The following is a 20495-nucleotide window of genomic DNA, read 5'->3' on the forward strand; positions in this document are numbered from 1 at the left end:
TCCATATGATTATCTCAATTGATGCAGAGAAAGCCTTTGGGAAAATTCAGCATCTATTTATGATAAAAAAAAAAAACCCTCCAGAAAGCAGGCATAGAAGGAACATACCTTAACATAATAAAAGCCATATATGATAATCCCACCACAAACATTATCGTCAATGGTGAAAATTTGAAAGCATTTACCCAAAAGTCAGGAACAAGACAAGGGTGCCCACTCTCATCACTACTATTCAACATAGTTTTGGAAGTTTTAGCCATAACAATCTGAGAAGAAAAATAAATAAATGGAATACAGATTGGAAAAGAAGAAGTAAAACTCTCACTCTTTGCACATGATATGATCCTCTGTATAGAAAACCCTAAGGACTCCACCAGGAAATTACTAGAGCTGCTGCTGCTGCTGCTGCTAAGTTGCTTCAGTCATGTCTGACTCTGAGAGACCCATGGACTGCAGCCTACCAGGCTCTTCCATCCATGGGATTTTCCAGGCTAGAATACTGGAGTGGGGTGTCATTGCCTTCTCCGATACTAAGGATTTAGTTCAGTTCAGTTCAGTCGTTCAGTCGTGTCCAACTCTTAGCGACCCCATGAATAGCAGCATTACAGGCCTCCCTATCCATTACCAACTCCCAGAGTTCACACAGACTCACATCCATCGAGTCAGTGATGCCATCCAGCCATCTCATCCTCTGTCGTCCCCTTCTCCTCTGCCCCCAATCCGTACCAGCATCAGAGTCATTTCCAATGAGTGAACTCTTTGCATGAGGTGGCCAAGGTACTGGAGTTTCGGATTTAGCATCATTCCTTCCAAAGAAATCCCAGGGCTGATCTCCTTCAGAATGGAATAGTTGCACCCCCATGCAGTCCAAGGGACTCTCAAGCGTCTTCTCCAACACCACAGTTCAAAAGCATCAATTCTTCGGCGGTCAGCTTTCATCACAGTGTAACCGTCACATCCATAATTGACCACTGGAAAAACCATAGCCTTGAATAGACGGACGTTTGTTGGCAAAATAATGTCTCTGCTTTTCAATACACTATCTGGGTTGGTCATAACTTTTCTTCCAAGGAGTAAGTGCCTTTTAATTTCATTGCTGCAGTCACCATCTGCAGTGGTTTTGAAGCCCAAAAAATAAAGTCTGACACTATTTCCACTGTTTCCCCATCTATTACCCATGAAGTGGTGGGACCAGATGCCATGATTTTTGTTTTCTGAATGTGGAGTTTTAAGCCAAGTTTTTCACCCTCCACTTTCACTTTCATCAAGAGGCTTTTGAGTTCCTCTTCACTTTCTGCCATAAGGGTGGTGTCATCTGCATATCTGAGGTTATTGATATTTCTCCCGGCAATCTTGAGTCCAGCTTGTGCTTCTTCCAGCCCAGCATTTCTCGTGTTGTACTCTGCATAGAAAATAAATGAGCCAGGGGACAATATACAGACCTGACATACTCCTTTTCTTATTTGGAATCAGGCTGTTGTTCCACGTCCACTTCTAACTGTTGCTTCCTGACCTGCATACAAATTTCTCAAGAGGCAGATCAGGTGATCTGGTATTCCCATCTCTTTCAGAATTTTCCACAGTTTATTGTGATCCACACAGTCAAAGGCTTTGCTTAGTCAATAGAACAGAAATAAATGATTCTCTGGAACTCTCTTGCTTTTTTTATGATCCAAGAAAAGACCGATACATAGAAAACTGTAAAACACTGATGAAAGAAATCAAAGATCACACAAATAGATGAAGAAATATAACATGTTCAAGGATCAGAATAATCAATATAGTGAAAATGAGTACACAACACAAAGCATTCTATAGATTCAATGCAATCCCTATCAAGATACCAATGGTATTTTTCACAGAACTAGAACAAATAGTTTCACAGTGGGTATGGAAAAACAGAAAAACTCAAAGAGCCAAAGCAACCTTGCGAAAGAAGAATGGTACTGGAGGAATCAACCTGCCTGACTTCAGGCTCTACTAAAAAGCTACAGTCATCAAGAGAGTATGGTACTGGCACAAAGGCAGAAATATAGATCAATGGAACAAATAGAAAGCCCAGAGATAAATCCAGGCACCTATGGACACCTTATATTTGACAAAGGAGGCAAGAATATACAATGGAGAAAAGACAATCTCTTTAACAAGAGGTGCTGGGAAAAAATGGTCAACCTCTTGTAAAAGAATAAAACTAGAACACTGTCTAACACCATACACAAAGTAAATTCAAAATGGATTAAAGATCTAAACATAAGACCAGAAACTAAAACTCCTAGAGAAAAACATAGGCAAAAAACTCTGTGACATAAATCGCAGCAGGATACTCTATGACTCACCTCCCAGAGTAATGGAAATAAATGAATAGGACCAAATTATATAGCAAAATAACAAAAATAAATGAATAGGACCAAATTAAAGACAAAAGCTTTTGCACCACAAAGGAAAGTATAAGCAAGGTGAAAAGACAGACAGCCTTCAGAATGGGAGGAAGTAATAGCAAACAAAGCAGCTGACAAAGAAATAATCTCAAAAATATAAAAGCAGCTCCTACAGCTCAATTCCAGAAAAAGAAATGACCAATTCAAAAAACGGGCCCAAGAACTAAACAGACATTTCTCCAAAGAAGACATACAGATGGCTAACAAACACATGAAGAGATGCTCAACATCACTCATTATCAGAGAAATGCAATTCCAGACCACCTTGAGGTACCATCTCATGCTGGTCAGAATGGCTGTTATCCAAAAGTCTACAAACAATAAATGCTGGAGAAGGGTGTTGAGAAAAGGGAACCCTCTCACATTGTTGCTGGGAATGCAAACTAGTACAGCCACTACAGAGAATAGTGTGGAGACTCCTTAAAAAACTGAAAATAGAACTGCCATATGACCCAGGAATCCCACTGCTGGGCATGCACACCGAGGAAACCAGAATTGAAAGAAACACGTGTACCCCAATGTTCATCGCAGCACTGTTTATAATAGCCAGGACATGGAAGCAACCTAGAAGTCCATCAGCTGACTAAAGGATAAGAAAGCTGTTGTACATATACACAATGGAATATTACTCATCCATTAAAAAGAATACGTTTGAATCAGTTCTAATGAGGTGGATAAAACTGCAGCCTATTATACAGAGTGAAGGAAGTCAGAAAGAAACACACCAATACAGTACACTAACACATATATATGGAATTTAGAAAGAGGGCAATGATGACCCTATATGCGAGAAAGCAAAAGAGACACAGATGTATAGAACAGTCTTTTGGACTCCGTGGGAGAAGGCGAGGGTAGGATGATTTGAGAGAAGAGCATTGAAACATGTATATTATTATATGTGGAATAGATCACCAGTCCAGGTTTGATGCATGAGACTATGTGCTCAGGGCTGGTGCACTGGGAGGACCCTGAGGGATGGGATGGTGAGGGAGGTGGGAGGGGGGATTCAGGATGGGGAACCCATGGACATCCATGGCAGACTCATGTCAATGTATGGCAAAAACCACTACAATATTGTAACGTAATTATCCTCAAATCAGAATAAATGAATTTAGAAAAAAGAACTTAAAAAAAAGAAAAAAAGAAAGAAAGGACAGCACACCCAGGAGGTCTTTCACTTTTACTGATTTTAAATCACATTCAGTGACTGACTGTGAATCATCAATGGGGTCTCCCAGGAGTTAGAGTGCCACAAAGATTTAATTAGGGAGCTGCAGTCCAGATAAAAGATAACATATCGTTGAGTTAAAATTTGAACTCAACTCTTTTGATGCCGATGGTGAAACTCTGTGTTTTAGTTGTTTCTAAAAAGTTTTCTGAAGACACGCAGGATTCTTATGGTCAGCAACTGCCTTGTGTATCTCCATTTTTGATTGACTATTCCTTGGACCTTTTAAAACATTTCAAAATGAAAGTTAACACCAAGTTAAATATTTCATACGCTTTCTTTTAAACCATGATAAACTTGAGGAATTTGGACTAACAATAGACTTTACTGGGGAAGGATGTTTTACGACTGCAGTTATTTTGAAATGCTAGGGTATGGTGATAATTAAAACACCAGCTTTTACTCAGTCTTATGTGTGTACTTAGGTAAAAATTCTCTGTACAGACTTCCATGACTGTCCAGTGGTTAGGACTCCGTGCTTTCCCTAGAAGGGCACGGGTTCAATCGCTGTTCAGGGAACCATGCTTCCACAACCTGCATAGTGCCCCCCCGAGAAAAAAAATTCTCTGTGGGTGGTGATCCTGTTTGTAATTTGCACTGGGATTGGGCCACCACCACCACCACTCTTCCTGTGGGAATACATTGCTCCTAAAATTTTCTTAGCAAAAAGGTGTCCTAGTCATTATTTGGTTTGTTCCCTCCAAACATTATTTTACTCCCTGGGAGTGCTATTTGTGGGTTTTAGATGTATCAGCACTTTGTGTCTTCTGAGCACCCTTAGCTGACTGACAGCATAGGCGAGTGATGTAACAATCCCTTTTATGAGGTAGGTGGCCAGGAGGTGATTTCTGCCTACCTTTCTCAGAGGGAGTTTCACATTCACCACCCCCATGTGACAACCTCTTCCTATCTGGGTCTGGCAATCTAGACCCTAATGTCATTCCACACCCCAAACAAAGGCTGTAACACCATACCACTACTCCTTGCCCTTGAAATCAAGTGTTAAGCAGGGTTATCCATCTTCAGTGCAGACTCCTGACCCAATCCAGACCTCTACTCTCTGGCTAACTGGGGACCCGAGGGTCTGTTCCCCAACCTCTCAGGAACCTTTATCCCTCCCATCTCCAGGGCCCACCTCTTCTCTTCTTTCCCTCCCTTCCATCAGAAAATTCACACACACACAAATATCATCTATTCACCATTTGATGTTTATTTTAATTGCAGCCATCAGTTTATTATGTTAGTGTGAGATTCTTTTCTTGGTTGGCCATTTCGAAGAAAGCAGACCTCTGGAGACACAGTTCTACACTGTCTGACCTTTTCGAGTCAGTTACTGGCTGCCCAGCTTGTACTTCTCCAGGGTCTCTTATTCTGGGGCGGCTGAGCTTATCTTCTCTTTGGATCCTGCCTCCTTCTTTGATCCCGCCTCATATTTTGGTACCTTTTATGGCTTTGGTTCAGTTTCTTATGTGCACAGGAACGGAAAAAACAATTGGGTTTTCTTGGTTTCTTCACCTTCTTCGATTGAGTGGCATATGATCGGATTTTCTTTCTCAGGGTTCCTTGAAGAGGTCTTCTGACCCTCATGGTCATATTTCGTGCCTGGAAAGACAAGACAAACGTATTAGTTTTTAGGAAAGAAAAAAGCTGAGTTGGAAGGGAGATTTCATGAAAAAGGGATGTGGGCTAATGAGGGCTTTTGTGCCAGGCAAGGGTGGGTAGAGGTTTGGGGCAGCAAAGTCAATGGAGAACATGGGGAGCTTAGTTGGAATCATCTTACTTTCACACTGCCTCGGTACCTCCGTTGACAAAGGGTCTTCTTTTGTCCATTCATCCTTGAGGCAAACCACATTGTAACTCTTCTTGACTGCCGTGGCTTCCTGGTTACCTTAGTCATGATGATGCCAAGAAGTGGCCTAACCTAGAATCTCTGCCTCTGGTCTCCCTATTTATACCCTTTCAGGACAATGAGGAGCCACACCCTTCAATCTGATTGGTCAGTTAGGCACCACCCCAACCAATAGCATCTTGGGGGGCTTAGACATCACAATGTACCCCTGTGCCCATCAACATGGGCTAGTGGATGCTGAGGGAGGCCATTTTATAACTTCTCCACTGATGACACCTCTGTGTGTCTGATTCTGGGGAGTGGTGATTCAGGGCCATGGTGTTTCTCCTCATGACCTTCAAACTTCCTTTCAGTTCCCTTTATCCTTTGACTTATATGTGCCACTTCAACACTCCTGCCTCCTTCATCCCTCTGTAAACATCTGCCAAACCCTTTCTGTCCCACTTCAGCCTTTCAGAGTAATCACTTCATCTCTAGCCCACCTTCTGCCTGTTGGGGGTTCCTGAGGGGCTTAAGGAACTTAAGAGCAAGCACTTAAGGTGGAAAAAGGTAATTAAGAACAGGTTGGGTGTTTGATCTCCTGTGATGAGCTTTAACAACCCCTAGACTTGGTGAATGCTCAGTCTGTTGCCCAAAGTTTAATACACAGTCTCCATAAAATTACACATCAGAACAAAGACAGTTTTAAATGTCTCCCCCATTAAATTTTTTGGGGACACTTCAACTCTCATATTGAGCCAGGAAACTCACCTTGCCCAATCTACAGGACATACATTCCTGATTATTATTTTTTTTTTTAAAGGAAGGTGCTCAAAGTCAAAAGTCAGTTCACCACTCTACCACTGAGTCTTGACTTAATCATTTCCCCAGTCATCCCTCCTTGACAGTTATCAGTAGGTAGGGCCCATTGCAGTGCTGACCAATAGCTGAGCAGGACAAGTACCTGTAGGTAGCTCAGGGATAGTTGGTTGCTTGTGGGTGGGGCCAGTGAGGCACTGACCAATGGCTGAGCAAATCCTGTTGCCTAGTAACAGGATGCAGAGTAATAAGGCACAGCAATGGCTACCTGCGAAGGGCTGTGCTCTGTTACATAAAGACACTTTGGGTCCAGTGTGCTGGAATCTTTTTGATTGACTCATTTCCGACCTCAGATTTTGATTTCACATAATTATTTAACTTTTGCATATCATACTTTTCATTATATTCCCAGGCATAGCTGTCACCAGTGCTGTCATCTCTATGCCCCTCCAACAGCTGCCACTTGATCACATGCTCAGCATATAGTATAAATAGTTCAAAGCCAACAAGAATGTGAAGTCCAGTCCACCCTGAAAACTACTTTGACAAACCTTAAATTCACAGTGATTCTTATTCTATTTAAAGTGTAACAGAGCAGACTAAGGGCAGCCCTTAACAGGAAGCCATTGGTGTGCTTCATTTCAACCCACCCTGCCTTAGGCAACAGGTGTTGCTCAAACATTGCTTGGTGCTCAGAGGGCCCCTTTCTCAAGCAGCCAACTGTCAATGAGTGACCATTAGTTGTCCTGCTTAGCTGTTGGTCAGCACCACCGTGGGCCCTGCCCACAGGTTGCTTATTATCAATGAGGGTGTCATTGAGGAAGTGTTTAAGTCAAGGGTGGTGTGGCAGTCATCAGGAGGAGACTGAGATAAGAGGCAGATTCAGGCCTTCTCCTGAAGGCCCTGGAGCTCATGCAGACTTGGGCCAGTGAGTGAGCTGGAGAGCCCAGGGAATACACTGGGGACTAGATGTTGTAGCACTCCATAGCCCTCACTAAGGCCCTCCACTAGCCTTGGCCAAAGCCTTGAAAAGCAGTGAACCTCTCCCGCATCCCTGATACTGTGACCTACTAGCAGTGGTTTTCTTCTTGGTTCTCAGTCTGTGAGAACTGCTCTTCCCATTTGGACGCCTTGAGGACACTGAGAACCTATTTTGTTGGATGCCTGTCTCTGTCAGGGATGACAGCTGGGCAGAGTGTGGTAACCTGGCACTGAAGGAGCTGCTGGCTGAGATCTGCTTCCCCTTAACCAGGATTGGGACATTGCAGGGTGAAAGCTGTGCCTTGAGACTGCCCTTTCTTGTCAGGACAGAGAATAACATTCATCTAGTAGATATTTATAGGAACATCATTACCTGACCATGACCTAACCTTAAGCACAAAGGGTATGACACCAAGAAGTCTGCAGCAACTTACCACCACTCTCCCTAACATTTAATTTTACATGCACTTACTGAAAACTTTTACTAACTTTGGGGTCTTAGGGCATGAACCACCCATCTCCTTGTATGAATCTTTAATCAACCTTTCTCTGTTCCAAACTGTAAAGTTAAGTTTTGATGGGCCTCATTCTGCGTCAGGCACATGCACTTGCAATTTGAATAACAACGGTATTGTCTAAGGACAGACTTTGCCTCTCTTATACAATGGCAGAGACTGGCCAATTGCTCACAATTATCCATAAAATACCCGCTGACTCGGCTTGGCTAAACTCTAGCCAAGCTTCTGTCCTCTGAACTTCAGCTTTCCCCGAAGCTTGAGCAAGCCCTAAGATTCAAACATTTCTGTCTCCCTTAACAGCTCATTCTGAGAATCAGCTCACTACAGAGAGCAACATTTCCTGTTAAACTGCTCCATCATGCTGTCTGCTCATCCATCCCCCCACTGGCCCCATCACACACACACACACACACACACACACACACACACACACACACACAGATCCTGTTGGCCCTACTTATCCTTTCATGTTTAAGAAACATCTTTTTCTGTTCTATTTTGAGACATGTGAGGAACTGTGCTTATAACATTTTCCCTATTGCAATCAGTTCAGTCAATGTCTCAGTCATTTCTGACTCTCTGAGGCCCCATTGTCTGCAGCACATCAGGCTTCACTGTCCATCACCAACTCCCAGAACTTCCTCAAACTCAAGCCCATCAAGTTGGTGATGCCATCCAACCATCTCATCCTTTGTCGTCCCTTTCTCCTCTAGCCTTCAATCTTTCCCTGCATCAGGGTCTTTTCCAATGAGTCAGTTCTTTGCCTCAAATGGCCAAAGTATTGAAGCTTCAGCATTAGTCCTTCTAATGAATATTCAGGACTGATTTCCTCTAGGATTGACTGCTTGATTTCCTTGCAGTCCAAGGGACTCTCAAGAGTCTTCCCCAACTCCACAGTTCAAAAGAATCAATTCTTCAGTTATCAGCTTTCTTAATGGCCCAACTCTGCCATCCATGCATGACGATTGGGAAAACTTAGCTTTGACATATGGACCTTTGTTGGTAAAGTAATGTCTCTTCCTTTTAATACAGTGTCTAGTTTGGTCATAGCTTTTTTTTTCAACGAGCAAGCCTCTTTTAATTTCATGGCTGCAGTCACCATCTACAGTGATTTCAGAGCTGAAGAAAATAACGTTTGTCACTGTTTCCATTTTTTCCCCATCTATTTGCCATGAAGTACTGGGACCAGATGCCATGACGTTCGTTTTTTTGAATGTTAAGTTAAGCTAGCTTTTTCCACTCTTCTCTTTCACCCTTCCCAAGAAGCTCTTTAGTTCCTCTTTGCTGCCTGCCTTAAGGATAGTATTGTCTGGATATTTGAATTTATTGATATTTCTCCCAGCAATCTTCCAGCTTGTGCATCATCCATTCGTGCATTTCTCATGATGTACAATGTCTCCTGTACAATGTCACGAACCTCTTTCCATAGTTCATCAGGCTCTCTATCTATCACATCTGGGCCCTTAAGTCTATTACTCACTTCCACTGTATAATCATAAGGGATTTGATTGAGGTCATACCACGATGGTCTAGTGGTTTTCCCTACTTTCTTCAATTTAAGTCTGAATTTGGTAATAAGGAGTTCATGATCTTAGCCACAGTCTGCTCCTGGTCTTGTTTTTGTTGATTGCATAGAGCCTCTCCGTCTTTGGCTGCAAAAAACATAATCAACCTGATTTCGGTGTTGACCATCTGGTGATGTCCATGTGTAGAGTCTTCTCTTGTGTTGTTGGAAGAGGGTGTTTGCTATGACCAGTGCATTTTCTTGGCAAAACTCTATTAGCCTTTGCCTTACTTCATTCCGTATTCCAAGTCCAAATTTACCTGTTCCTCCAGGTGTTTCTTGACTTCCTATTTTTGCATTCCAGTCCCCTATAATGAAAAGTACATCTTTTGGGGGTGTTAGTTCTAAAAGGTCTTGTAGGTCTTCATAGAACCGTTCAACTTCAGCCTCTTCAGCGTTACTGGTTGGGGCATAGACTTGGATTACTGTGATATTGAATGGTTTGCCTTGGAAATGAACAGAAATCATTCTGTCGTTTTTGAGATTGCATCCAAGTACTGCATTATGGACTCTTTTGTTGAATATGATTGCTATTCCATTTCTTCTGAGGGATTCCTGTCCACAGTAGTAGATATAATGGTCATCTGAGTTAAATTCATCCATTCCAGTCCTTTTGAGTTCGCTGATTCCTAGAATATCAACATTCACTCTTCCCATCTCTTGTTTGACCACTTCCAATTTGCCTTGATTCATGGACCTGACATTCCAGGTTCCTATGCAATACTGCTCTTTACAGCATCGGACCTTGCTTCTATCACCAGTCACAGTCACAGCTGAGTATTGTTTTTGCTTTGGCATAAAGGGTCATCATTACCATCTTTCTAAATTCCATATATATGTGCTAAAATACTGTAGTGTTGTTTTTCTTTCTGACTTACTTCACTCTGTATAATAGGCTCCAGTTCCATCCACCTCATTATAACTGATTCAAACGTGTTCTTTTTATTGGCTGGGTAATATTCCATTATGTATATGTACTACAGCTTTCTTATCCATTCGTCTTCTGATGGACATCTAAGTTGCTTCCATGTCCTGGCTATTATAAACAGTGCTGTGATGAACATTGGGGTATACATGTCTCTTTCAATTCTGGTTTCCTTGGTGTGTATGCCCAGCAGTGGGATTCCTGGGTCATATGGCAGTTCTGTTTCCAGTTTTTTAAGGATTATCCACACTGTTCTCCATAATGGCTGTACTAGTTTGCATTCCCACTGACAGTGTAAAAGGGTTCCCTTTTCTCTGTGCCCTCTCTAGCATTTATTGTTTGTAGGCTTTTTGATAGCAGCCATTCTGACCAGTGTGAGATGCTACCTCATTGTGGTTTTGATTTGCATTTCTCTTATAATGAGTGATGTTGAGCATATTTATATGTGTTTGTCAGCCATCTATGTGTTTTCTTTAAGAAATGTCTGTTTAGTACTTTGGCCCGTTTTTTGAATGGGTTGTTTATTTTTCTGGTATTGAGCTGCATGAGCTGCTTATATATTTTTGAGATTAATTCTTTGTCACTTGCTTCATTTGCTATTATTTTCTCCCATTCTGAGGACTGTCTTCACATTGCTTATACCTAAATCAAATTCTTTATGATTATACAGTGGAACTGAGAAATAGATTTAAGGAACTAGATCTGATAGATAGAGTGCATGATGAACTATGGACAGAGGTTTGTGACAATGTACAGGAGACAGAGATCAAGGCCATCCCCATGGGAAAAAAATGCAAAAAAAGGCAAAATGGCTGTCTGGGGAGGCCTTACACATAGCTGTGAAAAGAAGAGAAGTGAAAAGCAAAGGGGAAAAGGAAAGATATAAGCATCTGAATGCAGAGTTACAAAGAATAGCAAGCAGAGATAAGAAAGCCTTCCTCAGCAATCAATGCAAAGAAATAGAGGAAAACAACAGAATGGGAAAGACTAGAGATCTCTTCAAGAAAATTACAGATACCAAGGGAACATTTCATGCAAAGATGGGCTCGATAAAGGACAGAAATGGTATGGACCTAACAGAAGCAGAAGATATCAAGAAGAGGTGGAAAGAATACACCGAACTCTAAAAAAAAAAAAAAAAAAAAAAAAAAAAAAAAAAAAACCTTCATGACCAAGATAATCACGATGGTGTGATCATTCACCTAGAGCCAGATATCCTGGAATGTGAAGTCAAGTGGGTCTTAGAAAGCATCACTATGAACAAAGCTAGTGGAGCTGATGGAATCCCAGTTGTGCTATTTCAAATTGTGAAAGATCATGCTGTGAAAGTGCTGAACTCAATATGCCAGGAAATTTGGAAAACTCAGCAGTGGCCACAAGACTGGAAAAGATCAGTTTTCATTCCAATCCCAAAGATAGGCAATGTCAAAGAATGCTCAAACTACCACACAATTGCATTCATCTCACACGCTAGTAAAGTAATGCTCAAAATTCTCCAAGCCAGGCTTCAGCAATACATGAACTGTGAACTTCGAGATGTTCAAGCTGGTTTTAGAAAAGGCAGAGGAACCAGAGACCAAGTTGCCAGCATCTGCTGGATCATGGAAAAAGCAAGAGAGTTCCAGAAAAAAGCATTTATTTCTGCTTTATTGACTATGCCAAAGCCTTTGACTGTGTGGATCACAATAAACTGTGGAAAATTCTGAAAGAGATGGGAACACCAGACCAAGTGACTTGCCTGTTGAGAAATTTGTATAGAGGTCAGGAAGCAACAGTTAGAACTGGACATGGAACAACACACTTCTTCTAAATAGGAAAAGGAGTATGTCAAGGGTGTATATTGTCACCCTGCTTATTTAACTTATATGCAGTGTACATCATGAGAAACCCTGGGCAGGAAGAAGCACAAGCTGGAATCAAGATTGCCGGGAGAAATATCAATAACCTCAGATATGCAGATTACAGCACCCTTATGGCAGAAAGTGAAGAGGAACTAAAAAGCCATCTGATGAAAGTGAAAAAGGAGAGTGAAAAACTTGGCTTAAAGCTCAACATTCAGAAAACGAAGATCATGGCATCTGGTCCAATCACTTCATGGGAAATAGGGAAACAGTGGAAACAGTGTCAGACTTTATTTTTCTGGGCTCCAAAATCACTGCAGATGGTGCCTGCAGCCATGAAATTAAAAGACGCTTACTCCTTGGAAGAAAAGTTATGACCAACCTAGATAGCACATTTAAAAACAGAGACATGACTTTGCGAACAAAGGTCCATCTAGTCAAGGCTATGGTTTTTCCAGTTGTCATGTATGGATGTGAGACTTGGACTATGAAGAAAGCTGAGCACGGAAGAATTGATGCTTTTAAAGTGTGGTGTTGGAGCAGACTCTTGAGAGTCCCTTGGTCTGCTAGCAGATCGAACCAGTCCATTCTGAAGGAGATCAGTCCTGGGAATTCTTTGTAAGGAATGATGCTAAAGCTGAAACTCCAGTACTTTGGCCACCTCATGCGAAGAGTTGACTCATTGGAAAAGACTCTGATGCTGGGAGGGATTTGGGGGCAAGAGGAGAAGGGGACGACAGAGGATGAGATGGCTGGATGGCACCACTGAGTCGATGGACATGAGTCTGAGTGAACTCCGGGAGTTAGTGTTGGACAAGGAGGCCTGGCGTGCTGTGATTCATGGGGTTGCAAAGAATCGGACACGACTTAGCAACTGATCTTACTAACTATACTTTCCTTTGTTTGCAAAAGCTTTGAAGTATAATTAGCTCCCATTTTTTTATTTTTGCTTTTATTTCTATTACTCTGGGAAGTGGGTTATAGAGGATCCTGTTGTGATTTATGTCAGAGGGTGTTTTGCCTGTTTTCCTCTCGCAGTTTTATAGTTTCTAGTCTTACATTTAGATCTTTAATCCATTTTGAGTTTATTTTTGTGTATGGTGTTAGAAAGTGTTCTAGTTTCATTCTTTTACAAGTGTTTGATCAGTTTTCCCAGCAACATTGTTAAAGAGATTGTTTTTTCTCCATTGTATATTCTTGCCTCCTTTTTCAAAAATAAGGTGTCCATAGCGTGTGGATTTATATCTGGGCTTTCTATTTTGTTCCATTAATCTATATTTCTGTCTTTGTGCCATTACCATACTGTCCTGATGATTGTAGCTTTATAGTATAGTCTGAAGTCAGGCAGGTTTATTCCTCCAGTTCCATTCTTCTTTCTCAAGATTGCTTTGGCTATTTGTGTTTTTTTCTATTTCCATACAAATTGTGAAATTATTTGTTCTAGCTCTGTGATAAATACCACTGGTAGCTTGATAGGGATTGCATTGAATATATAGATTGCATTGGGTAGTATACTAATTTTCATTTAAGCGATTCTTCTGATCCTTTAAAAGGGTATATTTCTCCATCTATTTGTGTCATATTTGATTTCTTCCATCAGTGTTTTATAGTTTTCTATATATAGGTCTTTTTTTTCTTTAGGTATATATATTCCTAAGTATTTTATTCTTTTTGTTTCCATGGTGAATGAAATTGTTTCCATAATTTCTCTTTCTGTTTTCTCATTGTTAGTGTATATGAATGCAAGGGATTTCTCTATGTTAATTTTGTATCCTGCAACTGTGCTATATTCATTGATTAGCTCTAGTAATTTTCTGGTGGAATCTTTAGGGTTTTCTATGTAGAGTATCATGTCATCTGCAAACAGTGAGAGTTTACTTCTTCTTTTCCAATCTAGATTCCTTTTATTTCTTTTTCTTCCCTGATTGCTGTGGCTAAAACTTCAAAAACTATGTTGAATAGTAGTGGTGAGAGTGGGCACCCTTGTTTTGTTCCTGACTTTAGGAGAAATGCTTTCAATTTTTCACCATTGAGGATAATGTTTGCTGTGGGTTTGTCATATATGGCTTTTATTATGTTGTGGTATGTTCCTTCTATGCCTGCTTTCTGGAGAGTTTTTATCATAAATGGATCCTGAATTTTGTCAAAGGCTTTTTCTGCCTCTATTGAGATATCATATGGTTTTTATCTTTCAATTTGTTAATGTCGTGTATCACATTGATTGATTTGCAAATACTGAAGAATCCTCCTATCCCTGGGATAAATCCCACTTGGTCATGAAAAGTATTATCTTTTAATATGTTGTTGGATTCTGTTTGCTAGAATTTTGTTGAGGATTTTTGCATCTAGGTTCATCAGTGATATTGGCCTGTAGTTTTCTTTTTTTGTGGCATCTTTTTGTTTTGGTATTAGGGTGATGATATAATGAATTTGGCAGTTTATCTTCCTCTGGAATTTTCTGGAAGAGTTTGAGTAGGATAGGTTTTATCTCTTCTAAATTTTTGGTAGAATTCACCTGTGAAGCTATCTAGTCCTGGGCTTTTGTTTGTTGAAGATTTTTTATTACAGTTTCCATTTCTGTGTTTGTGCTGGGTCTGTTAAGATTTTTTATTTCTTCTTGGTTCAGTTTCGAAGGTCATACTTTTCTAAGAATTCTTCCATTTCTTCCAAGTTGTCCGTTTTATTGTCATATAGTTGCTGATAGTAGTCTCTTATGATCCTTTGTATTTCTGTGTTGTCTGTTGTGATTTCTCCATTTTCACTTCTAATTTTGTTTATTAGACATCAAATTTTTTAACCTGAGATAACCCTGAGTATCTGTCTCATGTGCTCTGAAAACCAGCCTCAGTATAATCGTAAAGAAGGAATTCCAAAACACCCTGACCAGTGACAGCAGCGTGGGGATAAGGCACCAGTGATAACTATGAAACCTACACTCTCCTGTCTGTGTTCACCCTGGTCCACCGCTTACAATTATAGTCACTTGACAGCAACACGTCATACAATCTTTTATCAGATAAAATAATGATATTCTCCATATGTGTTTCTCTAATTTAATCATGAGTTTAGCTCGGCTGTGTGTTAGATTCTCTTCTAGTTCTAATTCCAACCCTAAATAGCTGCTGACATGGGCTTCCAGAAGCCCCTCTACCAAGGTCTAAGGAAGCTGAGAAACACTTATTGAAGGAAAGGATTGGGACTCAACAGGGAAGCCCACACAGCTATACCATCATCTGCATTCCACATGGAACATTAACAATAAGCAGACAATGGACCAGGACCAAAAGAAAGTAAGAGTGCTGGGCACTCCAAACCACAATTTTTTTTTAATCAAAGCCCTAAACAGTTTTAAGTGTTGCAAAAATAAAAATGTGCTCTTTTGTCTATAGATCATCAACTCCATGGTTATAATGAAATAATTGCATAAGATACTATATTTAGTATTCTGATTTCTCATAAGTTTCAAATATTTCATAAGTCATATGACACTCAAGGGTAGAGGCAACATTTTCCAGGAATGGGGTCTTTCAATACGTGTTTGTGGAGCTGCCTTCAACTAACAACGCCTGACACTGGATGGCAGTGAATGTTTATAAAAGACAGATAAGGGGGAAGATGGTCTTTCTCTTCCCAACCACCCCTACCCACTGCCCTCTGTATTAGTTTCCTTTTGTTGCTGTAACATATTACCACAACATTAGTGGCTTAAAATAACACAAACTTATTATCAAACAATTCTGTATGTCAGAAGCCCAACATGGGCATCACAGGGCTAAAACCAGTGTGTCAGCAGGGCTGTGTTCCTTTCTCAAGGCTATAAGGGAGAATCTGTTTTCTTGACTTTTATGGCTTCTCTCAGTTGCCTGACTCTTGCTCATGTCCCCCTTCCTTCATCTTCGGAGCCAGCAATGGCCAGTGGAGTCTCTCTCATGTGACTTCACCCTGACATTGACTCTTCTGCCGCTCACTTCCATTTTAAGGATCCTTGTGATTACCCTCGCACCACCGAGATAAACCAGGATAACTTCTTTATTTTATGATCAGCCATCTGCACCCTTTTTTTTAATATAAATTTATTTTAATTGGAAGCCATCTGCATCCTTGATCTTCTGTTGTAACAACTTATTCACAGGTTCCAGGGGTTAAGGCATGTGCACATCTCAAGGGTCATTATTTGCCTACCATACTGTCAAATAAATAAACAGTGATAAGTCTTCAAAGGCATGGCAGAGAAGTCAGAAAGAAGTCACACACGCATTTCTTGCTCCTTATTGTCTACCTCTCTTCTTTCTTTGTCATTTAATATTATGAAGAGAGCTTTCCAAAGAAAACTGAGTTGGGCTCTTGCTGCTGCATGTTCATCTTGACCAGTGCTGGCAGGGGAGAATCTTAAGGACTCCGTAGAGCAGTAACAGGAGAGATAGGAGGACTCAGAGGCCATTCATTCACTCGTGACAGTGTTCCTGACAGCAACCAAAGCAAATTAAGGCCCTGGCTTTCTGGAATGTACATTCCACGAAGGAACAAAGCAATAAAAATAAGTTGGTGAATTTTAAAGTTCATTAGAAAGTGTTAAGAGCCATGGAGGACAATAAAACTGGGGAGAAGGTTAGGGAAAGTGGAAAGGGGACTAACCCCCTAACAGGACACTCAGTGATGTGTTTGTGTTATTTTACAGTGAGTCAGGCCTGGTGAAAAGTGCTTTACAAGATAATGCTCACCTCAGCCTGAAATGGTAGTTATCATTCCATCTTCTAGATGAGTAAAAAGAGGCTCAGAGGTGATGTCCCATGAATGATGAGTGGCACAGGCTGGTTACTATCCATGTGTTCATCCTCCCCAAGCTATAGGGGTTTCCCAGACCAGAGTCACATTCAGGAAAGCAGGAGGTGGAGGACTAGATCCCTATGCTGACACATACCTGTTATTCCAGGGAAGAGGAAGTTCTGACTCCTGGGAGAGACTTTCTGGGCACTGAGGCCCAGGGATGGGGCTCTGTCAGGGGGAACCACATAGCCACCTGGGATAAGGGAGCCATCAGGTTTCTGTTCAGTTCTTAGCCTAGCCAATTCCTGGCTAAAAGACCACTAGAGGTTGGCTAGGAAGAAGTGGGATGTATTCCTTTGTCTTAACACAAATGTAGACAGTCCTTGCTATGTGTCCAGGTCTTCCCAAGAGCTATACAAATAGGAACTGATTGTAATTCATATAATACACTACCAGGCCAGTGCTGTTATTGTCCTGGTCACAAATGAGGAAACTGAGGCCAAGACAGTTTCAGGTGTTTCCCTGGCCACACTGCCATGGGAATTCCAATACTAGTGACACCAAAACAAACATTATGAGATGCTACCACATCTTAGGGACTGTGTGCTGTACCTTCAGTGCATTCATTAACCTTAGTTCCAATTGTGGACTCATTTGGAAAAGTTACATAGCTAACACATGGAGTCTCATCATTTCAGAACAAGGTATGAATCACTGAGTCAAGGCTTGCATAGGTCCTTCCTGCTGTAGGCCCTGTATTAAATGATTCTCTTCGTTTTTCTCAGGAAACATGTGCTGGCATAGGCACCATTTCATGAATGAAGGCACAGAGGCTCAGGTGCATGAACTGATTTGTCAACAAAGCATGTCCAGAAATGATGAGTGCTGCTGCTGCTAAGTTGCTTCAGTCGTGTCCAACTCTGTGCGACCCCACAGACAGCAGCCTACCAGGTTCCCCCATCCCTGGGATTCTCCAGGCAAGAACACTGGAGTGGGTTGCCATTTCCTTCTCCAATGCATGAAAGTGAAAAGTGAAAGTGAAGTCGCTCAGGTTGTCTACTTGAAAGTTATACAGTCGTGTCCAACTCCTAGCGACCCCATGGACTGCAGTCTACCAGGATCCTCCGTCCATGGGATTTTCCAGGCAAGAGTACTGGAGTGGAGTGCCATTGCCTTCTCCGGAAATAATGAGTGGCCGAGTCCAAATGTGAGCCCAGGTATGGCTGTGGCTGGTCTCTGGGATGTTGATCCACACAACTACACAACGTGGCTTCGGAAGGTACCAAGTCCAGGCATGATGACAACATCAATCATAGTTGATGATTATTGCAATAGGAATCAGCACTGTCCATCTACAGTCAGTGAACATCAGGCTGTGTTCTAAGTCTTTTCATACATTAATTTATTAGCCCTGGCAACAGCCATGTGAAGTAGATAGTATATTACCCCATTTTACCAATGAGGTAACTAAGGCACAGGGAGGTTAAGTCACTTGTCCAGAGTCAGAGCTCATGAATGGCAGAGCTGGGATTGGGCACCAGGTAGCATGGCTGCAAAGCCCAGGCTCCTGAATGTTATCCAAGGAAGAAACAGCTCAGAGCCTGGCATGAGGCCAGCAGCTTTGGAGAAAGTGGGCCACAGAGATGAAGGACTGTGAATGGGAGGATTCACTCCTGGGAAAATAGGGGCCAGTGCAAGTGGCTAATATGGTGACTGCCAGAGCTCATGGGCATTTCATGAACTAGTAAAAAAGTGGAGGCAAGAAATCCAGAGGCCTCAAAGTTAGAACTGGGATAGCGAAATCCTGCCTCAAAATCACTGCAAGAGAAAGAGCCACCCACCTAAGAGTGAGATGAGTGACCCAGAGAGAAGACCTAGTGATAGACCTCAAGGCCAAGGCAGATCACCATTCCATTCAGTTCTTGATTTCAGTCTTTCCTGGGCCCAACTAGACATTTGGCCCTTGGTTTCTGGAATATACTGCACTGTACCCTATTCCCTTCTACTAGTAATAAATCCTCCCTTTGTTTTGAATCATTCTGAAGGGGACTTGATTCTAGCCCCACCAGTCCCTGGTAGAGACACAGGGAGACCAGGCAGGATGTGAGAGCCAAACAGTCTAGGAACTATAGGGAGGAGGAAGGGCCAGCCAGCCTGGAGCATGGGGCAGAGTCGAGGAGGCTGCAGGTTCCCTCAGGAGGTGTGGAGGAGGACCTATCCAGTCAAAGCAGATCCTCCGGCTCTGCAGCATCACCTCCTGCTATGGGGTCCTTGGGGCTAGGTCTTCTAGGCCAGGAACTTGAAATGAAGGACATGGCCATATCCTCAAAGGTCACTGATCCCTAGAAAGTCAAAGACAGGCAGAGATGTCACCCTTGTGGCTAACAGAATGAGGCTAGAGTCTGTCACTCAGTCACTGGAACAATCTAGAGGGACCCTAGCTCTGAATTCCCTGCGGATGTGTATCTCCTAGGGGCCTGGCTCTGTGCTGAGCACTTTCTGTGCCACATCCAACTGATGACATGTCCCCAGCACTGGAGCCAGACTCCTAAGTCTGAACACAGCTTCTTTAACCTGACACTTGCCAGGTGTGTGGCCTTGGGGACATCACTTCATTTCTCTGAGCAGCAATTTCTGCATCAATACCCTAATCGTTGCCACTGCCATGTTTCTGTGAGTGTGAAAGAGACAATGGTTATCAAGTGAATCCTGGGATGCCCAGCAGAAGTCTTTCGGTGTTTGGTATGTGTTTTCATACTTGGATTACCCATGAGGCCAACACTGTCAGCATCTCAATGTCAGTCAGTTTGCTGAGGCTCAGGGACAGTCAACCAGAAGTCAAAGAGAGTCAGATGTCAAATAAGCAGTTATCTGAACTCAGACAGGTCTTTCTGGTTCAGAGCCAGTGTGTATAACCCCTATCCTCTGCCAGCACCAAAGGGTGGGATGAATATCCAGGATACCATCTCACAATCCACCTTCAGAGACGCATCTCAGCAGATGGAGGGAACAGTTAAACTCCATTCAGCAACCCACACAGGCCTTCTTCTGCCTCCTCAAATAGTACATATCCCTGCCTTTGCCATGTGGTACTCTGCCTGGAAGGCCCGCTGGAAGGTATCATCCTCATACCTAAGCCCAAACCTTGCCTGCAAAGTTGACTTTAAGTGTTGCCCTGAGGCCTCCCCAGCACACAGTGGGTATTATCATGGTTAGAGTGGAGGCTCTGTTGACTGACATATGGATTTTGAATATCTGCCAATGAAGAGCTGTGTGACCTTCAACAAGTAATTTTTCTAAGACTCAAAGTTTCTGCTCTGTAAAGTAAGGATGATAAGAAAATCTAATCCTAAGGAGATGAGAGTTAAGTGAGGAAGTCATTGTACCTTGGTGCATAATAAGCGCTCACTTCAGTTCAGTTGCTCAGTCATGTCCGACTCTTTGTGACCCCATGGACTGCAGCACAACAGGCTTCCTGTCCATCAATAACTTCCAAGTTTACTCAAATTCATGTCCATTGAGTCAGTGGTGCCATGCAACCATCTCATCCTCTATTGTCCCCTTCTCCTCCTGCTTTCAATCTTTC

General features: G+C 42.1%; 1 protein-coding gene across 1 annotated transcript; it reads right to left on the bottom strand.

Annotated features, from left to right (window-relative positions):
• Positions 1-4888: 4888 nt before the first annotated feature.
• On the bottom strand, positions 4889-6038 carry LOC129638809 (spermatid nuclear transition protein 3-like). Its single transcript, XM_055563509.1, has 2 exons — positions 5447-6038; positions 4889-5268 (listed from the first exon to the last, which is right to left on the bottom strand). Exons 1-2 carry the CDS (start codon positions 5561-5563, stop codon positions 5053-5055), a joined length of 333 nt encoding a protein of 110 aa, XP_055419484.1. The 5' UTR covers positions 5564-6038; the 3' UTR covers positions 4889-5052.
• Between the last annotated feature and the right edge of the window lie 14457 nt (positions 6039-20495).

Source organism: Bubalus kerabau, chromosome X (assembly GCF_029407905.1).
Source record: "Bubalus kerabau isolate K-KA32 ecotype Philippines breed swamp buffalo chromosome X, PCC_UOA_SB_1v2, whole genome shotgun sequence".
NCBI classification, from domain to species: domain Eukaryota; kingdom Metazoa; phylum Chordata; class Mammalia; order Artiodactyla; family Bovidae; genus Bubalus; species Bubalus kerabau.